The sequence below is a fragment of the Parasteatoda tepidariorum genome, chromosome 11, assembly GCF_982258835.1.
Source record: "Parasteatoda tepidariorum strain Cologne lab strain chromosome 11, Ptep-v5.0, whole genome shotgun sequence".
Classification (NCBI taxonomy): Eukaryota; Metazoa; Arthropoda; class Arachnida; order Araneae; family Theridiidae; genus Parasteatoda; species Parasteatoda tepidariorum.
In genome coordinates, this window is record NC_141765.1 from 13,141,552 (window position 1) to 13,168,294 (window position 26,743).

At 29.1% G+C, this 26,743-nt stretch overlaps 1 protein-coding gene across 1 annotated transcript; it reads left to right on the forward strand.

The window, feature by feature from the left end:
* Positions 1–15,180: 15,180 nt before the first annotated feature.
* Positions 15,181–25,922, forward strand: LOC147801245 (zinc finger BED domain-containing protein 5-like). Its single transcript, XM_087154456.1, has 2 exons — positions 15,181–15,924; positions 25,821–25,922. Exons 1-2 carry the CDS (start codon positions 15,181–15,183, stop codon positions 25,920–25,922), a joined length of 846 nt encoding a protein of 281 aa, XP_087010582.1.
* The last annotated feature ends 821 nt before the right edge of the window (positions 25,923–26,743 follow it).

A 26,743-nucleotide genomic window follows, 5' to 3' on the forward strand; every position in this document is an offset into this window, starting at 1 on the left:
TATGTATATATATATATATATATATATATATATATATATATATATATATATATATATATATATATATATATATATTATTATTATTATTATTATTATTATTATTATTATATTTATTCGGATTTTCTTAACTTTAAGATTTAGCTCATAAATGTTTGTTTTAACTCTGAAGCTATAAAAAATATTAAAAGGGTAAACATAAACATTACAATGAATTAATAGTTGAATTAGTTGAAGAGAATGAATCAAAAACGTAGTACGTGGAGTAATTCTGTATGCTTGTGGACATCATAGTTTATCCTAAAACTTTGTCATAATTTATCACATCGAACTGATAGCCAGATTCCTTAAACATCTGATATAATTTAAATTAAATAAGTGAAAATTTGTTGTTTTCCAAAAAAATTACCCAACCTACATAGAAAAAAGTTCCCTAATTTGGACCACTAAAATATCAATAATGTTTTATTATAGTGCATGAAAAATAATTCCACTTTAAAAGCAGCAATAGAAATGTTTTCACCATAATGAAACTTTTTTTCTCCAAAAATACGCTTTAAAATATATTAAAGTAGTAGGATGAACCAGTGTTCAGTTAAGAATGTCTGAGATTGGATAACTAGTTTTTCAAATTTAACCACCAAGAAAGTCACAGTTTCAAATTATACCCTCCATTTCTTTAAAAAAAAATTATTTTTGAGATTATTTACTTTTTTCTGTAATTCTTATTCTTTTCAAAATAGAGTAAAATTTTACCTTTTAAAAATAATGAAATATTAGAGCTCTACGTTTTTTAGATTGAGAAGTAGGATAATTTATAAAACATGTGTAACTTTTTCTTTAAAAATTTATGCACTTTTTCTTTAAAATTTAGAACATCATGCAGATACGGAAAATATATTAAATATTTGGAAGCTCTGAAGTAAATTATGCAAAGATAAAATTACCTTTAAAATTCTAAGTATATGTTTAAATTTGTCTGTAATATAAATCTCAAGAGAGAAAGAAATTGTATTGTTATAATTTTGAAAGAAAATTATTCTCCTTAATCTGTGATTAAATAATCTTACGTCAGTTTACTTAATTACATCAGTTTACTTAACGACCTTAATATGCGTAGAAAATTCTGCCCCTGAATGTACGTAACAATTTTTTTTATTTTTATCTTCATTCAAATTTTACAAAGCGAAGTTATGATACTTTATTGATCTTTTTATTGATCGATAAAGTATCTAGCAATCATAAGTTCGTTTTGTGAAAATTAAATGAAGATGAACAATACAAGACCTAACAGTTTTTTCTTTCTTTTTTTTTAAACTAATGACGATGGACAATGGAGCACACAATAGTTAATAAGTTTTTTTTGTGAAAACTAAATAAATATGACCAATATAGTACATAACAACAATCATTAGTTATTTTTGCAAAAGTTAAATAATATTGAAAATATTCACAAGTTCTTTTTGCGAAAATTAAATACAGAAAACCAATAGAATATATAACAATAACAGTTTTTTTTCTGAAAATTAAATAATAGGGTACAATTGTAATAGATTAATAATACATTAATAGCCTGGTAGACCTCAATCTAATAGAATTAATAATAGATCAATAAAGTACACAACAGTCATAATTTTTTCTTGAAAACCATTTACAGATGAGCAATAGTATTGTTCAAATAAAAATGATTCAAAATAATTATGACGAAAATTAAATAAAAATAATTAAAAGCATATTTCAAAATTTCTTCCTCCGTCCACATCCCTCTAAAAATCGTGAGGAAAAAAGGTTTTTGAATTTAACTCTTCGCCAATATAAAAGTTAAAAAAAACTATCAATGTAAAAAATGTTACTATAATTGAGAAATGTTTATAACGATTTGTATAATTCCATAATTGTTCTTGTTTTTTCTTATAATGCACCCACCATGTTGAATCTTTAATATATTATAAGAAAAACAATTTAATGCCTTGATAATAATTCTTTCAATCCCATGATTTCATAAAAAAAATGAAGAGACGTTAAAAAAAATTTAAAAGATATTTTAACTCGTCATAAAATATGAACTGTACTAGAAGTGGAATTCCACTTATGCCAAAAATGATTCTATTATGAAAAAAAATCGAAATGAGAGCTTAATTTTTAATGTAAAATGAATCAATTTTAGATGTTATTTATTTTTGAACTCTATATTGATTATTTAAGATTATACTTCGACTTCTGATTGCTAATGAAACTGTCTTGTAATTCAGCGTGTTAAAAACCTATTTTTTGCTGATGAAAAAAGACTTCAAAAATTTGTGATCCAATGTTTTATAGCATATCATTTTTAATATAGTGTTTACAGCATTTATCTTTAATGAGCAAGTAAGTCAATAACTAATAATTTTTTGAAACAAAGTGTTTCAAGAGTGAGATAATTGCTAACAACAATGCACTTTTTAACTGCGCACCGTCAAAAGGGGTTGCTTTGTGCATCATTAAGACTAGAAAAAATAACATTTTTATCACTCTAAATTATTTCCCTTATGTCACAATAGTAACTCTCGTATTTTCAATTTTGAAATTTCGCATTTTATTGTTTTGGTAGTTCTATGAGAATTTTTTTCACTCTTTTTGTGCCTTAAATAGTGTTGTGGAAATTTGTGTTCTTCAGGAAAAATGCATTATGTTTTGTTAACAGGTAAGCAAAATTTAAATAATACAACTTACTTTCTTTAAATATTGTATGATATATCATATAAATTATTTCATAGTTATCATTAGAAATTTATTTTAAAAATGGGGTAACTTTGTGCAAACATTAACATTTTGCTACTGAACGAACAATTTGAAACATTAAATTACACTGTTTTAATATTGAAAAAAATCCTTACTTTTAAAAAAAAAATTATTATGCTTTTCTCACTAGAGAATGAGTAATTCAAAAAAAGACACTATATCATTACGTGTTCATAATGGTTTCCAATGTAGACACCATTTCGTATGAAATTGTGTCTTCATTAATAAAAGTGAATTCTAATGTAGATACCCTTTCGTATGAAATTAAGTCTTTATTATTAAGGGTGAAGTTTCCAATATAGGCAAAATTTCGTATAAAATAGTGCCTTCATTATTAAAGGTGAGCAATTACAATCTAGACATCATTTCGTATGAAACTGTGACTTCATTAATAAGATGAACAATTTCAATGCTTACACCATTTCGTACGAAATTGTGTCTCATTAATAAGGCTGAACACAATGGAGACACCATTTCATAATGGCGAATCCTTTTTTCTCCTTCATAGAGTCCATCATTCGGATGGTGTTTAGCTAATGAAAACATGCCCTACTTGAACCACATTCAGTCTAGAAATGTAAGGCACCCATCAGTGAAAATTCTTAGGGAAAATATTGAAAACACTGATCAATGTCAGCGTTTTCAAAATATGAAATAGAACACTACCTCTCCACCTAAATATGATGTTCGAAAAAACCTCGTATTTAACAAAACTAGCGAATCAGTCGCTATGAACATATGAGACATATACACCGAAGAGCCACTACATTATGACCACCCTACATCAGTAATAATGGGCTCGCCCAGGTTTTCATGGTTTCTCGCCCAGGAATAATGTTTTCATGGGGCACATTAGGACCCATAATCCTCATAGAACAATCCCTGACGTCTGTAAGCTACTTGAACATAGTTGCAGACCAGGTTCACACCATTCATGGCAACAGTTTTTCCTGCGGGGGATGGTGTTTATCAACAGGATAGTGCACCATGTCATAAGGGTCGAATCGCCATAGATTGGTTCGAGGAACATTCCAGTGACTTTCAAGTCATGTCTTAGCCCCCAAATTCACACCTGATCTTAATCCAATAGAGCATTTGTGGTCCAACTTGGAAAACCAGTTGGTGAGGACCAGTTGGTGAGATCTTGGTACCATATACTTCAGACTACCTATCAGCACCTTGTGGAATCAATGCGACGGCGGGTGTTGGCAGTTTTGAGGGCTAAAGGTGGTCCTGCATGTTATTAGCAGGGTGGTCATAATGTAATGGCTCTTCGGTGTATATGGGGAAAAAATTAATCAAAAGAAGGGTGGGAATCATTGTAAATTCTTATAAATTAAATGTTTTGTTGTTTTTGATTATTTTGGTTTTATTGAGTTTCTTCTAGTCGTACGATCATAATCTTTTTTTTAATTTATATTTTTATTCATCAGTTAATATTTATATCGAAAAATAAATATTATGTATTTTCATTAAATTTGCTATTAAATTTTCATTTACATAATTATGCTTTGGTTTTGTGATTGAAGTTAATACTTTTTAATTTTTTATGATTGTGATTAATATTTTTTAGTATTGAGATTGTGATTAATATATTTTGTTGTAAGAATTATCATGCGTAAAGTAACCCCAAACTGGGGTAACAATGAATATGTACGCTTATTCTGAATATTTGCTCTACTTATACCTCATTGCATGTCAAAAATATGTGCTTTTTGTTTGAATATAAGCTTTAAAAAACTAAAAATTCGCCACAAAGTTACCCCATTTGATGGTACTTAAAGTAACTTTAATCGTAACTTTCTACAGTCTTATTACTTTCCAGTTTTAACAAGTGAAAACAATACATATCGTATGGATGAATATCCGTGGTGACTCTTTGCTAAAAATAAATCTTTGTTGTATTTTATTAAAAAGAGTGGAAATGCATTTATTTGAAACATATATTCTACAATTTCACTTCAAGAATAATTTAAATCTATGTTTTTATATAAAATTAACTTTCAATTGTTTTATTATTTAATTTAGATTGGTAACATATGTGTTACAGTATTTCATTTATTAGTTGTAGATATATCGCAAGCGTAAAATAGTGTTATTTAAAACTTGTTAACAAATTTCAGAAATTTTTTTAAAGTAATATAATAAAAATCCTCATTATAGTTAAATGATAGTTAGTTGTAAGTAATATTGTCATTGTCATCAAGCGTCAAATGAAACAATTTGACCAAACTTTTATGAACTTAAAAATTAGTATTTAAATTTTATTAAAGTTGATAACAATATTAAATCTTTACTAATTCATTATTAATTCATAATATCTTTAAAATGTTACTTTTAAAATAAAGAATTTTAAAAATTCTTTCAACAAAATATGTATGAATTTATTTATAGATAGAACCCAAATGACGCTTGATTTGGAATGGTATTACTAAAAAATAAAATTAATGTAAATATCTTTAAAATTATTTAAGACAACTATTCTTAAATCTACTAAGAAATTTTATTCTTACGTGAAGATTATTGGAAAATGTTTTAATTTCAATCTTTTCCTCAAATTAAAATAATAATAATAATAGGAAGTAATTTATTCTTGAACTTAAATGTCTCCGTCAATGAATTCAACAATACTTCATGTTTCAGGTTCCTACTTAACTATTTAATCGTTTGTCAAAAGGAAACATTTTAAATGAAAATATATTAAAATAGTTAAAAAATGAAATCTTGGGCATTGGATCACACACACAGTCACTTCCTTTTCGTACTTCAACAAAAAATTCTATGGCAATTTAAGTAAATAATCACATTATTATTAAGAGCAAAGTTCTTAATAATATGAATATTATAATAGTAGATAAATGTTATAGTATATATATGAATGGTGAATATATGATTAATGTAATTACAAGAATATCGTAATTACAAGAGCATCGTAATTGCAAGATTATCTTTATTAATTGAAAATGAATATTTCGCTAAGAATAAAACATAATGATATTCATTTAAATAAAGATCTTAAATTACATTGCAATTTTATTCATAATTTGAAATTTTTCAAAACCTGTTTTGGTTTAAAAATGCTGCAAAAAATAAAATTGTTTGTCTCAAATATAATTGAAATCAAAAATATTAAAAAACTTTAGGGAAAAAAAATTAGGGAAATTAAATTAAACAGACTTACAAACGCAAAAGATGTGTTAGATTATAAAGGGATTTCTAAAGCATTTAACTGGATATCATTAACTACTCAAATATGTTTTGACAAAATTTCGTTTCATCACAAATGCTTACAAAAAAAAAACATAAAAGTATTTATAACAATACCTTTTTTAATATATATTTAGATAAAATTTTAAAAAATACTAGAAAAACTTCTAAACATTTTCACAAAAATTCCCATTGGTATCTGAGTAAATCCGACAGTAAAATAAAAAAAAATTAAATTAAAGTCTGCAAAATTATAAGCTTTTATATGCAACTGATATAAAATGTAAAAAAATTAATTCCACCTGAATAGTTTGAAATTCATGTTTTAAATAATGGATTAGGCAAACAGATAATTTACTATATTTTATGGTAATCGTCATTTATTAAAAAATAATTTTTCTTGGAATAACTCTAAATAAAGTCTTATTTTAAGCTTTTCTAAATAAGGTCTTATAATAAGCTTTTTGAAAAATAATAAAGCAATTTTTATACTTCTTTTTCACATTTGAAAGTACTTTAAGGCATATATTTAATGGATGTCGTATGTAATAAGTAAATAAAAAAGCGAGTTTTGTATCTGTTTCTCTCATATAAAAGTATATTAAAAGATATGTTTATAGGATGTCATATGAAGTAAGCAAATAAAAATACATCAATAGTTTAGGAATCCTTAATTTTTTGAGTAAATAAGGATATCATTTACAATCATTTTACTTTACACAATATGTATTATTCCATTATCAATTGTGGAATGTTTTTCCTTGGATTTATTAGAATTAATTTCTGCGGAATAAAATTTATAATCAAATTTTTCAATTATTTTTTTACAAAAAGAAAAGAAAACTGGAATCTAAAAATGTTACAAAAAAAAGATTAAGAAGATGGCTTTAAAAAGTCCTCTGATTTAACAAAAAATTAGCCAACTTAGATCTCTTCAAAAATAGTGATGTCCAACTTGTGAGGCTGAACTAGATCAGTTGTCATCTAGCACCGCGGTTCCCAAATAGTGTTCCGCGGAACACTGATGTTTGGTGGAAGAGTTAGGAGGTTCCATGAGTTAGTACTATTTTGTTACTAATGATGAATTTTGAAACGTTTGATTAAAATTAGATCAAACCTATAATTCATAATTTATTTAATCTTCCGGTTGCCTTCATAAAATTGTTTAAATAAAATGCCAATGAAACAGAAATGACATTTTTAAAGAGAAAATATAATATTTCTAATAGCAATATATTGAACAAATTATGAAAAGAACAAGCATTTATAAGACATAGCATTAGTATTTTCTATTGCATTTCTCAAATTAATATAAAATCACTAAATTCTTTAATAAAGAATAATAAAGAAAAATGCTTTCCTAATAACCATTTTTAACGTTTATACCAGTTATAAGTTTCCATTTTGAAGTAAAGCATAATTCGGTTTATTTTATTCATTTTCAGCTAATGCATACACACTAAAATCAAATTTATAACTAGACTAGATATAGAATTAGGATTGCAAATTTAACTGTCGGAGATAAAAGCTAATTTAAGATTTTTAATGATGAAACGATGAAAAATCTTCATTCATCTAATTAATTATTTTAAAAATCTGTTTTAGGTTAAAACATTCACAATTACCTTAATAAACTTAATTAATAAAGTTGGGGTTCCATCAAAAGAAGGGTGAATTTTCAGGGTTCCTTGGCCAAACGAAATTGGAAACCGCTGCCTTACCATCAATTGGTTGTGTCTTCTGGTTACTAATGTCTACAATGCTCTAAACCCATTCACTTTTGTTTCTATTGGCAATCTATTGATTAATTTACGCATAATTGAAAGGCGGGTGGTTCATGGTCAGCTTGGACAACTTTTTATATGGTGCTTCAAAATACGACATCATGATACCAAGTCTTGGTTCCGAAGTGAAACAATAAAAACTCATTTTTTTCTGATGACGATTGGCAGTGTTAGTGAGATTTTTATTAAAAAAATATTCTATCTACACATTAAAAAAAATTCCTAATGAGATCACTTGTTCTGCTCATATCATAATATATTTATATATAGTATATTAATAAAGAAATAAAAGTTATATTTCTTAATATATATTTGACATACTTATTCATTTAAAATAATCATTTTCAATACGATGCTCAAGAAAAAGAAGTGACTGTGTTAATTTAGTTTTGTTACTAATATAATATAATCCATCTATTGTTGATGCAATAAACCGCTGAAGTATTTTCAAATCCCTATTTGAACGTCTCTTATAGCTTATTATACTTCATATGTGGTGCAAATACAGCCAAATGATGATGTAAGAAAAGGTTTTATAACTTCAAGTGTGTATTTTAAAAGATCTCTGCAATCTAACATATTCACTTAGGTTAAAATTCTAACAATGTATGGCAAAAAAGAATTTTTAAAAAAAGTTAGGTGCATAAATGTATTTTTTATTTATTTTATTTTTATATTTTGAATTTATTTATAATGAATACATACTGAGCGGTCACTGAATTAAGACCGTCAAGCAGTTTTATGTCCAAATATGCTATTACTTCACAATTTTGTCCCTAGAGGGCCTGCGTAGTTTAATCATGCTTTCGAGTCTATATTTCGTGTGCATAGTTGTCTGAATAGGGCATCACACCTAAAAAACGTTACAGACATTCTGTAATGCTAAAGAGTAGTTCGAATGACGGAGAACAAATAAATTGAGAAGAAACATGATGGATCCAAAAACATGACGAAGCCTTCAGTTTGTCATGTTGGCCCCCATAATCACCAGATCTCGATCCTAATCAGCAGTTTTGGGATGAAGTTAAAAGATCCATCCATTTAATCTGGTTAAACTATCCATTTTTACACAATTGGAACGTGCCACAAACAACTTGTTAACATCTTTTAGATTCCATTTGCAGAAGCATGAGAGCTGTGTTAAAAAAATGTGGTCAAACGAGAAATTAAGAAGGTGGTCTTAATAAAGGGGCCGTTTAGTGTAACTAGTAGGATATTAGAAAGTAAGCACAAATTCCAATTTTTTACTAAAACTGGATTTTTTTTTAGTGTTATCTCATAACGTTGAGTGTTTTATTTCAGCCACAAATGATTGTATTTAAAATTTAGAATTTTCTCATAAATAATGAAGTAGCTTTAAAAAGCTATCCTTAAAAAATGTTTAATTTTTTTACGTTTTCCATAGTAATTTAAGTACACTCAACTCATTAATTCAAAGTGTCTGTATTTTAATAATGCATAAATAAATTTATACAAAGCGGGTAAGCATATGCTTTCATATTAATTCTGACACTACCTAATTGATTTAGAGATTTACTTCATTTTACAACCTATTTTCAGTAGTGGTAATTCCGTCATCACCACTCTTAATATGTATTATTGAAATTTTTGTTGAAAATGAAATTAAAAAAGTATACCTACTAGAGGTCACGTTAATATATTTAAAGGAGGAAAAACAAAAAAGCTTTAGAAATCTATAGAAATACTACTGAGGAAGGCGGGTCTGAAAGCAAAGGATTTGAAATCCAAATTTCTCCAGGTAATCAAACTGGCTTTGATCTTGTCTTTCTCACTAGTAATTCAATGAGCTACTAATGATCTTGCTATAGGAGACAACCTATGGAAGCAACAGGTGCTGAATTTCACAGCAGTTATTCTGTTTATTAGATTTAAATTAATGTTTAAAATTATGTAAAATAAGAAACGTACAATTGAGATATTATCGAACAACGAATTAACCTTTTCTTGCATCTCTTTTTATGGCTATTATCTAACATATCACTTTTCTTGTGAATCTTATAAAGAATTTTCGATGTATACATATCATATATAAAATGTTCTTGTTATTTATTTATTTATGTTGTATAATGTTTGGGGTAAATTATTTTTATATATCACTGATACGATTGGTAACGTATTTATGTATTGTTATTGGCAGAATTTAATTTAACCCATTATCTGTAATGCCCAATAGTGTGTATATATGTACACATCTACTTCAAGTAGACTTATCTAATTATACCTATGTTTACCTAACTTGCTTATAAATATGTTTGTATTCATTTCCATTTGATTTTAGAGCTTTTTTACCGGTGTGAAATTTTTATATTTTAGTTACATAAAAGTTATTAAAAGCCATGTATTAAAAGTTTATGTATGGTTTAGAGAAGTTTATGTATAGGTTAGAAAATTTCTAGTTAAATAAATTTAAACACGATGTTGAAAATTTTTTATGATTGTTTAAATATGTATTTTTAAACGTTTTGTGAAATGTTTAACACAACATTGAATTTAAATTTTTCATACTCTACTATGAATAAAAATGATCGATTGCATCATTATTACAGTTTAGATGAAACTTTATGTATATATTTTGTTGTTTACTTGAAATTAAACGCTTGAAATTAACTCCTCTTAAGAAACATTTGTTATTTGATCTTTCGACATAGAAACAAATTATTCAATGATAATAATTTAAATTTAGATTTTATAAAGTATTCATTAAAATTTTACCCTTTCTAGACATTAAAGCCGTCTTTTCTTAATTTATATTACTACACAGCTAGGCGTACGCAGTTTTATTTAAAATGCAAATGCAATTATTTTGTTGAAAAAATCAATAACTTTATTGATTACAAACACTGTAATTTGGATTATTATCTCCATGAGCCGTGCTCGCCTTCTAATGAGGTGAACCGCGTTCGAATCCCGGTGATGGATGATTGATTCGAATTCTGCACCCGGTTCGCACCGACCACAGTGCTGACGTAAAATATCCTTAGTGGTAGACAGATTATGGGTTAGAGTCCCCTTGCCGTCAGGTTAACTTTGGGAGGTTCTCGTGGCTTTCCTCTCTATTTAACGCAAATGCAGGTTAGTTCCATCAAGAAGTCCTCTACGAAAGCATTTCTCCCAATACTTGATCCAGGAGTTCCCTTGTCTTCTTGATTGGATTCAAAATTACAAGGCTGCGGAGTTGAACATTGGTAGCAGTAAACTAGAAATTCGGTCAGCAGTTCAATGGCTGTTTTATATTATCTCCCATAGCGGGGAAATTTTACTATGGTAATACAGTAGATTACCGATAACCGGGATCTGATTATCCAGGTTTCACAGTATACGGGAATGTCAAAGCAGAGATAAATGCATGAATGGGAAAGTGAACCAGAATTAAAATGCTTTTGTGCGCTGTTTTATTCGCCAAAGAATAAAAGAAAACATACTTCTGTCTCGTCACAAGACTGTGAGGTAAACATTTTTTATAATAGCAACTTTAAATATTTATATTTCTAACGCTATTATGTATATTACTATAAATAATAAACGGAATTATAGAATAATGTACTAAGTTGTTTTACGGTTAAAAATGATCGATGTGTAATCTTTTTTCTTACATGACTGAAACTGTGATTAGGTTCGTTCCACACATTTTGTCATTTGAGTTTCACCCTGTCAAGGTTCTTACAGTGTTTTTGGTATAGGTGGTTCATAAGCAGCGCTTTAGGTCTACGGATGGCAAGTAATCTATGCTTAATTAGATGACAACCAAGATCCCCGCACTTAACCCAAGGTGATTTACTTTTTAGGGATACATGATAACGCAGAGCCACAAATGCCAAATCACTGCAAGAACTTAATGAACGCATTTAAACATTTGAAAACAATAGCAGTGTAAAACGAATTTAATTAAATTTCAGATGTGCACAAAAAATACCTTCAATGATTATTCATCTAATGATCGGATTTTCATGTATTAAGACTCGATCTTAATGGTTTGAAGGGTTGACTTCAAATATGGAAAACGCAAAATAGTTAGAGGAATCTATATTTTAGTTTACAAAATCAGACATAAAAACGTACTTTCTCTCGATAAACATACTCTTTTTTTCGACGGATAATTATTCCTGACCCCCCCCCCCCCCAAAAAAAATAGGAGGTAGCCGCAATCTGGGAAATATGATCCTAACAGTTTGATCAGGAGAAAATTTGGACCTCTTAATGTTAATTTCACTTTTTGAAAATGTAGCCATATCTCAAGAACTAAAAAGTTCTCGAATGAATTAAAAACGTTTTGCACACAATTATAAAATTTGTTTATCCAAATATAATTTATTCACAAGAAATAATAATTGATAAGTTGAAAAATTTTAGAGTTTAAAACTTTAAGATTAATAGCTCTTTTTAATTTCAAACGTAAATTTAGAAACTTTAAGATATTTTTGAAAAATTTCAGATTTTTTGAAAATTTTTGAAATTATTACAATACTGTAATAACTCTTGAAATCAGCTTGTATGCACATAATTTTGAAATACTTGCCAAAAATAACTATTTATATGAGTTGAGGGATATAGTTGACATATAAAGGTTTTATAGAATAAGGCTTATATTTATTGAGATTTCAATGATTGACGCTCTTCGATAATAAATAATCCACTATCACCTCTTTCGATGTGTATGTCAGACATTTAATTAGGATTGCATCGGCTGATCCTTTACATTTTTGCACTTGACACACTTTTAAAATATTTTTTTATTAGTTAAATTCGAAATGAATAAATTAAATATTAATTTCGAAATTTAAAGATTTATATTTTAAGGATGGCATTTTAAAGTTATATTAATGCTTAAATTTCTAAAAAAATCTAACAAATGTTTATTTTTAAACTTTTCAAGTGAAACCAAGATTTTAAATTTATTATAATGAGTGACATTTTGGTCGAGAAAAAATCTTAATTCTTTTTTACTTTTGATCTCTTTCAAATTTTAATAATTTATTTTATGCGAATTAATTCCAACTATTTTCCTTTTTAAAGTCTCTAAAAAATTTATAATAATAGGGACGATTTAAACAAATCTCGTACTTCATTCAATAATGGTTGAATAGAGTGATTTTCATCTTTCTTTCTCAAACATAATATAAAACTTTGAATAATATATTAATACTTTTGTAATTAGATATTATTTTCTCCGATATTCAAAGTAGCATATTCTTTAAATAGCGGAAAAAGCACCGAAAAAAAGCACTGAAAAAACCCCGGAAAAAGAGCACATCATTAACATTTGTATAAACTGAATATCCAATTTGATTCGTGCCTTTGTACTTGAATTTAAAAAGAATCGATATTTATCCAATCGTAGTTATTTCTAAAAAAATAATGCTTTTACAATGTTTTATTTAAAGTTTTGAAGGAACTTTTAATACTTTATACATTTTCAATTTTTAATGCAAGTATATGATATACTATAAGAGTATTGATATACTATAAGAGTATTGATATAAATAAAGAATTCATTATAGTCTCTCAGAGCATTAATTTTTTGACAAGTTAAATATGAATACTTATAGAAGATTGAATTTTCCTTAAAATAATTAAATTATAAAAAGTATAACTCGTATTTAATTAAATCATAGTACAATAAGTATAATTATTGAAGCTTTGAACAATTTTAGAACTGCCTAAGTGTCCTAATTTTGCTAAATATGAAGTGGAAAAACTTTTTTTTATCAGAATATCTTGAAAAATCTGGGAAAAATATTTTTTATTTTCAAGAAAAGTTTTTTAAAAAAATTTGCTCGATTATAAATTTTTTTAATGTTAAAAGCGAATGAAAATGAGAGCTGAAGATAAGATTGCAAAGATTTTAACGTAAAAATGTCGCTCCCTCTGTACAACAAATAAATTATGACAATTTTGTTTAGTAAGTGACAATTCGATATTACATCGTGCCGAACTGAAATGCAGACTGAAATGAATCTTTCATAGCAAAGTTCTGAACTTAAACGATATTAATAGAGTGAAAAGAAATAATTTGTTCGCAAAAATTGGGGGATAAATAGCTTTAGAAAAGGCCTTCTATAAGCAGGTACTTCTGACATTGAAAGATTGACCATGAAAAATACTAAGCTGCAGTCGCAATTCCTAGATCAGCATTTGAGCTATACTAATTTATTTTCTTCACAGTTATTTATGGGTTTTCAACTGCTCCGGTTCCCTCAGTAATTTGTTCAAGTGGTGAATAAAAATTATAAAGAATCATAGTTACGAGAAAAGGAGCATTAATTTGTACTATATTTTATATAGAGTTCCAATGACTGCCTACAACTCTATACTTTTATTAGTTTCGATTTAAAATATTTTCGATTTTATTTAATTGAAAATACAAGTTCTTTTGAAGAACTGTTTTATTTCAATATCTAAAGTATATTACTTTAGTTGAAAAACTAAATCATTAGCACAAATCATTAGCAAACTATATTTAAATTGAGTTTAAACATGTGTAGATATAGCATGGATGTATTATTTTAAATTTATGGTAATTTCCTAAATTAAACTAACCAGCTTAAAAAACTATCTATTTTGTATTTATTACAGTTTTGGAAAGTAATTGGGTATTTAAATTCCCTTAGTTATTTTTCAATAAATAAAAGTAAATGTCATAGATCAGGGCTTCTTAAACTGTGGGTCGCGACCCCCAGGGGGGTCGCGAGGCTACTGAAAGGGGGTCGCAAAGATCTGATACTTTTCAATCATTATAAATAAAATTTTAAAATTAGTATACACACTACGTACAAATATAAATAAAAATAAAAATCATACAAAATACTATTGTAGTTTTATTATAACTATTTTTTGAAAAAAGTGGCAATGCAAAACTGTTATGTAGGGCCTATAAATGAAAATATGGAAGTAGCATTTAAAATAATAAATACAACGCGCTCCTCGATTTTCAACTGAACGTTCGACATTGATGTCTGGCCGCCGGCGTCAGTGTTTGCAAGATAACTTAGTGATTATAAGTACCCAGACGCCGCGTCGCCTTACAGCTTACACATACAATACGGAAGCATAATCAAGCTAGGCTAGGCGAATCGGCATATTATTTTTATAAAAGAATAATAAAAAAAATTAAATTAAAGCTTCTTTTTCGGCGTCTTTGTGATACGGTGCCTTTGTGCGCTGCACACTTTGAACACGCCATGCGTCGGGGTTGATCTGATCGTAATTTGTTGTCATTGCACTGGTAAAGATTCGAGTGTAGTTATTTTTCTGTTTGTACTTCAGTTTGGACTCAGCTTTGTCTTCGTAGTGACATGTGTGTATTTACTGTGTAATTTTCAGTTGGTGTTTTTAATTATTACGTTAAAGTTCAACTACATTTTGTTTAATTATTTATTATTATTTAACCATCATGGATAAATGGCTAATTAAAATTCCAACTAATAAGTCTGCCACGCCGTCACAACCAAGTTGCAGTGCTTCAAATCCGACTTCTAGCAATACAAAAATAAGAAAATATGACGAATCATATTTGCAGTATGGCTTCACATGCTCTTCTCACAACAATGAAGAACAACCAGTGTGCTTAATTTGCAAAGAAGTTTTGGCTGCAGAAAGCATGAAACCGTCAAAACTGCAACGACATTTGAATACTAAACATGCAACGTTATCAAAAAAGCCAATAGAATATTTTGAGCGTCTTTTGCAAACATCAAATAAAGAAAAGAACACTTTGGAGAAGTATGTTACTTTGAATGATAAATATCTATTGGCATCGTATGAAGTTTCGTATTTGATAGCAAAAACGAAAAAGCCTTTTACTATTGGAGAGCAACTTTTACTACCTGCAGCTATAAGAATGTCTGAAATTGTTCATGGAAAACAGTATGCTGCTGAAATTAGTAAAAGTCCATTATCAAATGACACTGTGTCCAAAAGAATTTCAGACATTAGCAATGATCAATTTCAACAGCTTCTTATGAGGCTTAAAGACAGCTCAAAGTTTGCAATACAACAGGACGAGTCGACAGACATTTCAAAAATGGCACAGTTGTTACTTTTTGTAAGATATATTTATGAGGGAAGCATTCATGAAGATATACTGTTTTGTCGTCCTCTGGAAGGTCATACTCGTGGAAAAGATATATATAAAAAAGTAAATGAGTTTTTTGAAAAAGAAGGATTAAATTGGAAAAATTGTGTTGGTGTGTGCACGGACGGTGCTGCAGCAATGACCGGACAAGATCTTGGTTTTACAGCATTTGTTAAAGCTGGAAATGATCATATTACATTTACACATTGTATGATTCACCGAGAGGCACTTGTTGTTAAAAAAATTGCACCAGAATTAAACACTGTGTTTTTTGATGCAGTCAAAATCATTAACTTTATTAAAAGTCGAGCACTTAATAGTCGATTGTTTAAAAATTTGTGCAGTGATATGGATTCGGATTATACAAGTTTATTGCTACATGCTGAAGTTAGGTGGCTATCAAGAGGTCGAAGTTTGAAACGATTATTAACTTTAAAAGATGAAGTTCTTATATTTCTAACAGAGCAAAATTCTAATTTGGCCGATTATTTTCAAGATAATTTATGGCTTCTCAAGCTATGCTATTTGGCAGATATTTTTGATAAAATCAATGATATGAATTTATCAATGCAGGGAGTCTGCGTTAATATGTTTATGTTAAAAAATAAACTTGAGGCCTTTGTTAAAAAAATTCTTATATGGAAGAACAGAGTGGAAAGTGGATCGCTCGAAATGTTTCCATTTACTGACGAGTATATAATTAGTAACAATATTTCAAAAAAAGATACTCCTATAACAAAAATTATAGTTAATCATTTGAAGGATATGGAAGTTTACATGCATAGGTATTTTCCCAATGATATCGATACACAACAATGGATTTGCAATCCATTTTCAATTGAAATGGAAGAAATTAATTTTTTAAACTTAAAAGCACAAGAAGAATTTGCCGAATTAACAAGTGATACTACCTTGCGACTTAGATTTTCTCAAGTGCCTGTGCATGAATTTTGGATAGAAATCAAATCAGAATATCCCCTACTATCGGAAATGGCAATGAACAAATTACTGCCATTTTGTACAACATATTTATGTGAATCAGCCTTTTCCACATTAACTTACATAAAATCAAAATACCGCTCAACTTTAATAAACGTTGAAAATTTATTACGATCTGCACTAACTCAAATTGAGCCTAGATTTAATTATTTGTGTAAAAATAAACAATCACATCCGTCACATTAATATTGTTTGATGTTAATAATATGTTTTTATTAAAAAAATTGTTACAAAAGTTTATTTTTTCTATTGAATATATGGATATAGTTTTATGTTTTCTTATAAAAAATTGTTACAAAAGTTTATTTTTTCTATTGAATAAATATATATATAGTTTTATGTCATTCTATTTATTGTGTTTTATTACGACCGATATCCCGTCAACGTTTCCAATTATATATATGTGAAATGAATGGGTACGTATTCTTTAATCCTTATTTTATTTACATTGTAAAATAGTGCGATATTACATCTACATCTACGGTTAATATATATTTCATTATATGGAGGAGGGGGTCGTTTAAAATTTCCTAAGCTTGAAGGGGGTCGCTATATAAAAAAGTTTAAGAAGCCCTGTCATAGATGAATAAAAACAAATGTGGCACTTAAACAATTCTTTATTGCACTTTTCGAAAGACTTCTTTTTCCATATTTATATTCACGATTAACATCAGTACTGAAAAGCTACTGAAATTCTTGCGATTTTACGCATTACACTTACTGCGATTTTAACCAAAGATAAATCTCGTATTAAATATTAAGCAAATTTACAGATTTGTTTACAGATTTGATTGCAAATTTGCGGATCGAAGTTTATTTTTCTTCGAAATTAGGCATATTTCAGCAGGTTAAAAAAATTTAACACATCCGTTCTTAAAACACTAAGATTAATAGAATGTAATTAGGCAAATTATACTCCTTCAATAACAATTGAATATTATGTATTAGACGCAACACCTCATGAAACTTTATTTGCGTTTTTCTAAAAATTAACATACGAGAGCCGGTGATAAGCACTTATTAGAATTTCAACAAAAAAGAATTTTACATATAAATAAAATAGTAAAAATCTACCAGAAAATTTAAAATCCAATGTTTTCATAAGTGAAAAAAAATCGGATACCATAAAGTGAAATCGCAAGAAAATAATTTCCATGTTATATTTAAATATTCTTTTAATATTCTTTTAAAATATGAAATATTCTATATAAAATTACTAAGATTTAACTATTTTTAGCGTTGAAGCAATACTATAAGAATCCATGAAAATTTTGTTTTACACGAGTCTGCGACTCCATCCCTAAGGTTCAGGCTGCTTTATTTAATTTAGTGTAAATTTAACATAATTTTTGACACTTAGGAATAGTTAGATTAAACTCCAAAAAGCATGTGGCCTTTGAACAAGACCTAGAAATCTAAATTTAGCTTCGTAAAATTTCAAAAATTAATTTTTTTGTCTTAATGAGTCAAATTTTCAGAAACCAGAAAAATTAAGTCCAAAATGCAATAGCATTTTTCGCAAAGAAAATTTCTAACATCTGTTTGCATTTATAACACTTTTGAAATTAATATTTTCATTAAAAAGTTGCTGCCAAATATGTTTCTTAAATCTTTACATTTGAATTAATTAATAATGCAATGCAAAAAAAAAACAGTGCATTTAAAGTGATTAGACATTTTCTTTTCATTACGGAAGGAAACTGATAACATATGCTGATAATCTAAGGAAAGTTTTGTGTTCGAATATATTAATAAACTAAATCATGTAAAATGTCATAAAATTTGCTTTCTACCATGCAGAGCAAACTGGTTTTGGATTTAAGGAAAATTTCGGTAAATTTTATTTTAAATCTTTTAATTAGGTATATTTTAGGTTTCTTACGGAAATACGAGTTCGTGCTAAAGTATGTATTTAAGATCATCGGTTATCGCAATCTATACAACCTAACAAATTTGTTATAATAAAAGACCAAAAATAAAATAAACACAAGTTTTATTTTCTGCCCAAGACAAAACACAAACTCTTACAAATTATGATTTTAAAGTCTCAATAGTTCATTCAATACAAAATACTCAAAACATTCGCCACTAAACTTGCTTGATTAAAAAATTTAAATATTACCTATACTGTTCTTTTTTTGTAAGCTGGAGAATTGTAAATGGGTAATTATGTAAATGGGTATTTAAGTAAACGTTAGTGTTTTATCTAAAATTATTGTAATAAAATATTTTTAAACAAGCATGTGATTGCAACATTTAAGTAATGCAACTTAAATTTCTGGTGAAAGTTCTTTCCTGCATTTAAAATTTCGTTCGGTTAAGTTTTTAACTAAAAACTTTAAAATTTTATTTCACAGCTCTTAATTTTTTACTAACCTCATTTTATGAAAGTCAAAATAGAAAGAATCATTTTGAAAAAAGGGTTCCTTCAATGGATCCAAATTGAAGTTGACCCTTTCTCAAAATGACAGATCCAATTTTGGGCCTAAGCTTCAATCAAATTTAGAAATTTTGAATCATTTTAAGCGGAAATTTATAAAAATATATAATTAATGTAGTGAGTACACTGTTAGTTTAATTTTTAAGCTTGTTTTCCCATTACCGTTAAAAAAGGTAGTTTTTAAAAGCAGAAAGTTATTGCAAAGCAAAGTGCTGGGCACAAATTACACACTAAGTGCTGGAAGATTTTCAGGGCATGAACCTGCAACCTAAAATTGCAGTAAAGGATCTTACTATACACCACCCAGCCCTTTAAAATGTGATTAATGCACTAGTTCAAAAGATAGTTTTAACAGCTTCTATTGCTATTCGGCTGTAAGTGCTACAGTTCCTCTGATACTTCAGATGACAGGTGACAAACACGCGATTTAGCGTCGCAAAGCCAGGACTCCAAAAGCCACTCTTGCTGCAGGGACACTGTTTTACTGCAGACGCTCGTCTAGTTGTTATGGAATTTTTCGTTTCACACAAGTTTACCTGTGTTGTAAAGCAATGCCCCTATATCCAGTTTCAGCTCAGATTTATGGGGTGTTAGCACTTCAATTAATCAAACAGAGCTTTATTTTTAGGCTAAAGTTCATTATCAAATATAGTACAACGAGCTGATCGCTTTCCTGCGTTAAAGAATAGGCTTTTAAAACTTCTATGAAAAGACTCAATAGCTTAAAAATATTAAAATTTAAAAACTAAGAACCTTTTAACTGACTCTGCCAAAGTTGATGTTTAAAAGTAATATTAAAGTAGACCCTTATTTAACCTTCAACATTACTCTCAATTTTCTAAATCAAACTACCAATTATTGTATTATGAACTTGATAGTCCTATTTAAAAAAGAATAGCAACAACTGCCACTTCAGGCGTGCAGATTTTAATCTGTTTACGAACTTAGTTTCTTGAATTTCTGAAAGATTATATTCACAACATTTAAGCCTTTTGATTTTATGAAATAGTTCGTCTACTCTACTTAAAATTTCTTAAACTGCAAAATTTCAAAACTTTAATCATCGAATTCCAGTTAATTTTTTGACTTTAAAACCTGTTGCATATTCACTACATTTTTGCTTTCGTTACAGTTTTGTATTGCACGAAAGCTCGTATTAAGGAAGCGTGCGGAGCTGCAGAAGTTAATTGAACAACTTTTGTTTTAAAATTTCAGACAAATACAGGCTATCATTGAAAACAAATTACTTTATATTTACTTTATATTTAAAGTAATTTTTTTCAAATATAAAGTTTATTTTACATACAAAATTTCATAAAACTTTAATGTCAAAACTAAAATATGTAGTAGTAAATCAAGTAGGACTAGAACTAAATGCCAACCTGAATTTTTTACTGATCTATTTATTTTTTTACTTATCTATTTATTTTTTTTACTTTTTATTAATTTATTATTTTATTTTTTATTTATTTATTTTGGAGAAAGAGGTGGAGTACTATTCAGGCTCTTCCATAATTTGTTACTGTAAATTTTACCGAAAATACGGAGCTGTTTTACGATTAAAATTTTTTTTAAAATTATTTTATTAATTTTCTTTTTATTATTATCCATTTTTTTTACTAATCTTAGGTGGTAATTTTTATACTTCGTTTGCCCGAATCCGTAAATCTACAACCTATCACTGAAATTTAGAAATATGATGCTAAATAATTCTCTGCTATTTTAGCCTACTACTTATAAAATTTTAAAGGACGTAAAAAATTCTAAATTAGATTTATTGCTTCCATAGAGAAATTCATTGTTTAAATTTTTTCTATTTGGCGTATGATTGATAGATATAAAATAAATTATTTGAAAGGATACTAAATGTTTTATCACATAAATTATAATCTTTATTGTAATATCAATGGTGGAACATGTGCCTAAAACTGAAAAAAAAAGCATTAGCATCCCATTTAATTAAATTTCCCAATTTAAAAATTCATTTGTAAATACTGGTATATAATACGATCATCAAAGATGAGCCACGGTGGCTCAAGATATAAGAGAGTTTGTCTCCCAATAAGAGGACCCAGGTTCGAATCCCAGCTGTGGCTGGTTGATATGAATTCTGCTCCCGAATCGCACCGATAACAGTGCTGACGTAAAATATCCTCAGCAGTAGACGGATCATGGGTTAGAATCTCCTTGTCATCGGGTTAACCGTGGGAGGTTTTCGTGTTTATCCTCTTCATATATCTCAAATGCAAGTTAGTTCCATCAAAAAGAGTTCCACAAAAGCTAGTTTGTCGTAACTTTGGTAGTCGTAAACACAAACATTTAGTCGGCTGTTCAATGAAGGTTATGATTCTCCCTGTATATTTTTATTCATTTGGTGGCTGAGAATTTAAAATGCGTGTTACAAAATAAAATAAAAAGATAATCAACGATGTAGATCAAATGTATTTTGAGCATTCGTTTATTTTAAAAAAATAAGAGAGTTAAATGGGCCGGGATAGCCTGGTAGGTTGTCCAAGAGGTCGTGATTTCGATTCCAACTGTTGGGATCACAAAATCCTCCAAATTTCCATAACAAATCAATACCTCTGGGGAAACAGGATCGGAGCTTGATCGTGCTCTGGTTCAGGTCAAATTCTGCAGGTGGATGAATGGTGTGTGAATGTGTCCTCCCTGTAAAACGGGCTGAGACGTATGTGTGTGACAGAAATTGAATTCTTCCAAAATGGCGCTACTGGAAAGCAAGAAGTAGCGCACCTCTGTTGTTGTTTCTAATGCTATTGGCCAATATCAGCAAGCCTGCTTGGTGAAACCAAGCGAATTTAAGACAGAGAGTGCGTTTCTTGTTTTTCAGTGACCCCATCTGTGGCCAAGAATATGACTTCAAGAACACGCACGTCACATCCCGTTTATAGGGTACACTCATTCATACGTCGTCATTTTCCACAGATCGTAATTTTGACCTGAACCAGAGGACGATCAATCTCCAATTCAGTATTCCCAGAGGTATGATTAATTATGGGAGCATACAGGACTTTGTGACCCTACAAATTTAACATGCACCAGCCACCATTTACTACAAGGGGAGTCTTCGGCAAGCGAAGAGCGCACCACTTTGCCTTAAGTCAGCAGTCAGAAGTGACAAGTCATTTGTCAGTAATGACAAGCGGCATAATACAACAACAAAGGAGTTAAATTAGAAAATTTCGCTAGTTTCAAATTTTTTTAAATTGATTACTTCTTATATTAATAAAATTCATATACTAATTGAAATAGTTTTAGTTCGTAGTTACTACCTGAGCAAAAATTTCCTTTTTTATGGATTTGTATTTCATGTTCCATTTCATATCTAGCTTGTATAATTTCTAAATATTTTCACTAACATAAAATGTCTTTTTTTTTTTTTTTTAGAAATAACGTGTAGGTTTTATTTTCAAAGAAAATTTAAACATTTTTATAATTTGAATCAAAAGAAAGAGAAAATTGTTGGAAACCCCAATTAAATAAGAATGGCACTCAAAAAATAACTTAACAGTAGAATTTTACTGGACAGTAGAATAGTTAAGTAAATATAAAGTTATGTTATTATCTAAGTTTTCGACATTACATAAGGTTAAAAAAAAGTTTGACAATTTTTAGCATAAATAATAATATTTTTATGTATATCTCATACTCTCTCTATTTATAATTGATTTTATTTTTTTTCACTCAGTGCTTGTATTGTTTTCCTATACATAAATCCAAAACATTAGTATTAGGCTTCATTTTGATCACTAATAGAAATTTTTATCAGATTATAAGTAACTTATACAAATCTCCTTTTCGTCTTGCATAGTTTCAAAAATGAACGGCGTAACAGTGTTATAACTGAAAAAAGAAATTAATATATCTTCTACTATTGCCGAAATTGAAATTTTCTTTTGAACTTTTTAATTGAATGTCTTCTCCTCCTTTTTGAATTTTCACAGAAGAAACATAAAGAAATAGAAAATTATGTCCAAGACAATATTATAAAACATTTGCTACAGTAAATAAAAAAAAGAAAAGAAAATCATTATTAGAATATTTTCCAGAGGATGATGCAATAGGAGTGCAATGCTTTTACAACATTAAAATTAAGCCAAATAAGCTGTCTGTATTTGATTATAATTAAATGCAATTGCAGTTTTAAAACAAAATTTGAAAGCATGCCATTAATTGATTTTTGGTAAAAATAAAGGCGCATGTCCTGAAAGCGTAAAAAGCTATAAACATTTTGCTGCCGTTTGTTTAGACCCATCTTTGTGAAGCAGGATTTTCTTCTTATGCATACAATTAAACGAAATAATCAAAAATAAATAAATTGGAAGCAAGATGCAAGGCTGCTCTTGATATTCAAGTTTAGATAAGAGGGTTAAGCTATTTTTAAAAAATGAAACAATTACATGCCTTATACTTTAGTTATGACTTTCGAATAAGTTTCAAATATCTTCTTTAATTTCTAAAATTTCGCTTTGCAATATTTAAGATAAATTTTGTATCTAAATAAGGTATTTCTTATTCCAAATATAATTCGAAGTTTCTAGTGTTTCATCCAGATAAAAGGTTATTCCAAATATAATTCGAAGTTTCTAGTGATTCATCCAGATAAAAGGTCAGGTTTTTGCACCATTATCTTTCCATGTTTATTCATGTTCTATTTTAAGAATGAAGTCTGCGAAATGCATAGATCTAAGATCATTAAAGATAAACTGACTTAAGCAGCTAAAATGCTTATTTAAATTTAATAAACTTAAAAAATAAGGTTTGCAAACCACATAGACGAAAAGTGATCAATGAAGGTAAAATAAGCAATGAAGGTACAATGACTCAAGATACTAAAGTTTATGGTTAAAATTTGCTTTGATTAATTGAAAAAATAATGTTTGCAAAACGTGTAGGTTCAAGATTATTAAAGATAAAATGACTCGAGACACTAAATTTGTTTCTAATTGTTACTTTAATTAGTTTCAAAAATAAGGTTTGCAAAACACATAGGTCCAAGATAATTTAAGATAAAAATAAATTAAAATAATAACATTTATAATTAATATTTACATCAATAAATTTAAAAAACAAGTATTGCATGACAATGGGGTTTGGTTCCGTAGAAAATGTTTTTAACTTAAAGAATTCCTTTTCCTTGGCACGAAAAGTTTGAAAACCACTCATTTATAGATCTAGCATAAAAACTCTTATTAGTCAATTTTTCAAAATTTTTTTTCGCTACGTTATTAAAGTGTCGCTGGTTTCACATAAAAATATGAGTACCATATTTCCTGAAAATACTCACACATGTCTGAATCGAATAATGTGAAATTTTTGAAAGTATTAATTATAATCTTCGCAAAGTATCCATCCTTATATTAGCGATAAACGTACTCTAAACTTAGCGTGTTTTGAGCTAAATAAATTTTTTAAAAAAACTCCGAAGAATATTTTTTATGTATATCAAAATTTTATATCTAATTGACACTCCCTCTTTAACGTAAAATGAGTTTTAAATTAATTCCGTTTTGCAAAATAATTAGAAAAAATTCTTGTCTACCCATATGTAAGCGATATATGGTGTGAACCTAAAATGTTTTGAACTAAACAATTTTTTTTTAAATCGATATTTCGGACATACGCGGGTATTTTTAAACGAACTGACACTCACTTTTTTTATACCTATATAAAACATACGTGTCAAATGAATTCTGCATTGCAAAATATTTTTAAAAAAATCATGAAGAATCAACCCTTAAGACAGGAATATACATACTCTTAACGTAATGTGTATAGGAAAATAAGCCCTTTTTTAAAAAAAATTCTATAACTTTTTTGTATGTGTATTTTCAAACTAACTGATGTTCGCTTTTTAATATAAAACTAGCATCTAATGAATTCTGAATTGCAAAACATTAAAAGAAAAAAAATCGAGAAGAGATAAACTCATGTTTGTGAAAATTGCAACACCATGAAGGACTTACGAGAGTGAGCTGAAATTTTCAGGAAATGCAAAGTAGAGCATGATATGCAAATTATTAGAATTTCAGATCCGTAGCGCATGCGCATGCTGACTCAGCGCCCTCTGTACGGCGGATGAATCCGAATAAACAGACGTCTGTAGCCAAGCGAGTATGGTTATCGGTGGTTATCTGCTAGTGGTAAACGTTGAAACATTACTTATGCCTATTCGACGAAAGAGAGCGAGATTTCAACAACTTACATAGTTTAAACGGGGAAGAATCATCGGCCTTCGTGTAGCTGGATTATCTTATCGTGCAGTAGCCGCTCGTGTGCAGCGTAACAGCAGTACAGTGATGCGTGTTTGAAAGCAGCAGATGGACGAATGTCGGACAACTCGGGAATCCAGGAGTGGATCAAGAAATGTCACGTCAGCTCGCGATGATAGACACCTGTTCGGCGTTGCGCTAACGGACCGTGTGACTCCTTCTAGACAACTGGCAGCACGGTGGTCAATAGCTACAGGTGTTTCATTGTGTGCTTCATCAATTCGTAGACGTCTGCTGCAGCATGGACTGCGCTCAAGGACTCCTTTATACAGGATCCCCCTCACGCTGAACCTTCGCAGCCTGCGGCTGCAATGGGTCAACCAGTATAGGGACTGGCGTGCTGATTGGCAGCGTGTCGTGTTTTCTGACGAATCTCGCTTCAATTTGAGGTACCATGATGGCCGCATTCGTGTCAGACGCTATGCCGGTGAAAGCCATCTTCCGGAGTGCGTTATCGAACGCCACAGTGAACGAACACCCGGAGTTATGGTCTGGGGTGCTATAGCATATCATGGACGATCTCAATCGTTACAAATTGTGGGTAATCTGAACAGCAACCGGTACATTAGTGAAGTTCTACAGCCCCAAGCTGCTCCCTTCCTTCAAGCCTTGCCAGGTGCTGTATTTCAACAAGACAATGCCCACCCTCATATTGCTAGGTCTATCCAATCCTTCCTTGCATCGAGACAGGTACAACTTCTTCCTTGGCCGGCGTATTCCCCGGATTTGTCGCTGATTGAACATGTATGGGATTTCGTTGATCGGCGTCTCGCTCGTAATCCTCGTCCTGTTGCTTCTACAGACGAACTTTGGGTACGCATTCAAACAGTATGGAATTCTCTTCCTCAGACACACATTCAAAGTTTGCTTGACTCCATGCCACGTCGCGTGGCAGCACTTATTGCGAAGCGTGATGGCTACACAAAATACTGATTTCGATCTCTTGTTATTGTTTGTTTGCTTTGAAAGTTTAATCATTTATTTGTACCACTACCACTCAACTGTGTATTAAATTTCATTCAATTATGAAGATTCCTTCATGGTGTTGCAATTTTCACAAACAGGAGTTTATATGTTATTGACATACATACACTGAAAGTTGCGTTGGACTAAATGTGAATTAATATTTCATGATATATATGGGTATTTT

What these genes read in the sequence shown, in the direction of transcription:
- LOC147801245 (XM_087154456.1), top strand. Translation starts at nt 15,181, where the DNA reads ATGGATAAATGGCTAATTAAAATTCCAACTAATAAGTCTGCCACGCCG. An exon ending in GAAAAGATATATATAAAAAA is followed by an intron (nt 15,925 to 25,820) that starts GTAAATGAGTTT and finishes ATCAATTCGTAG; the next exon opens with ACGTCTGCTGCAGCATGGAC.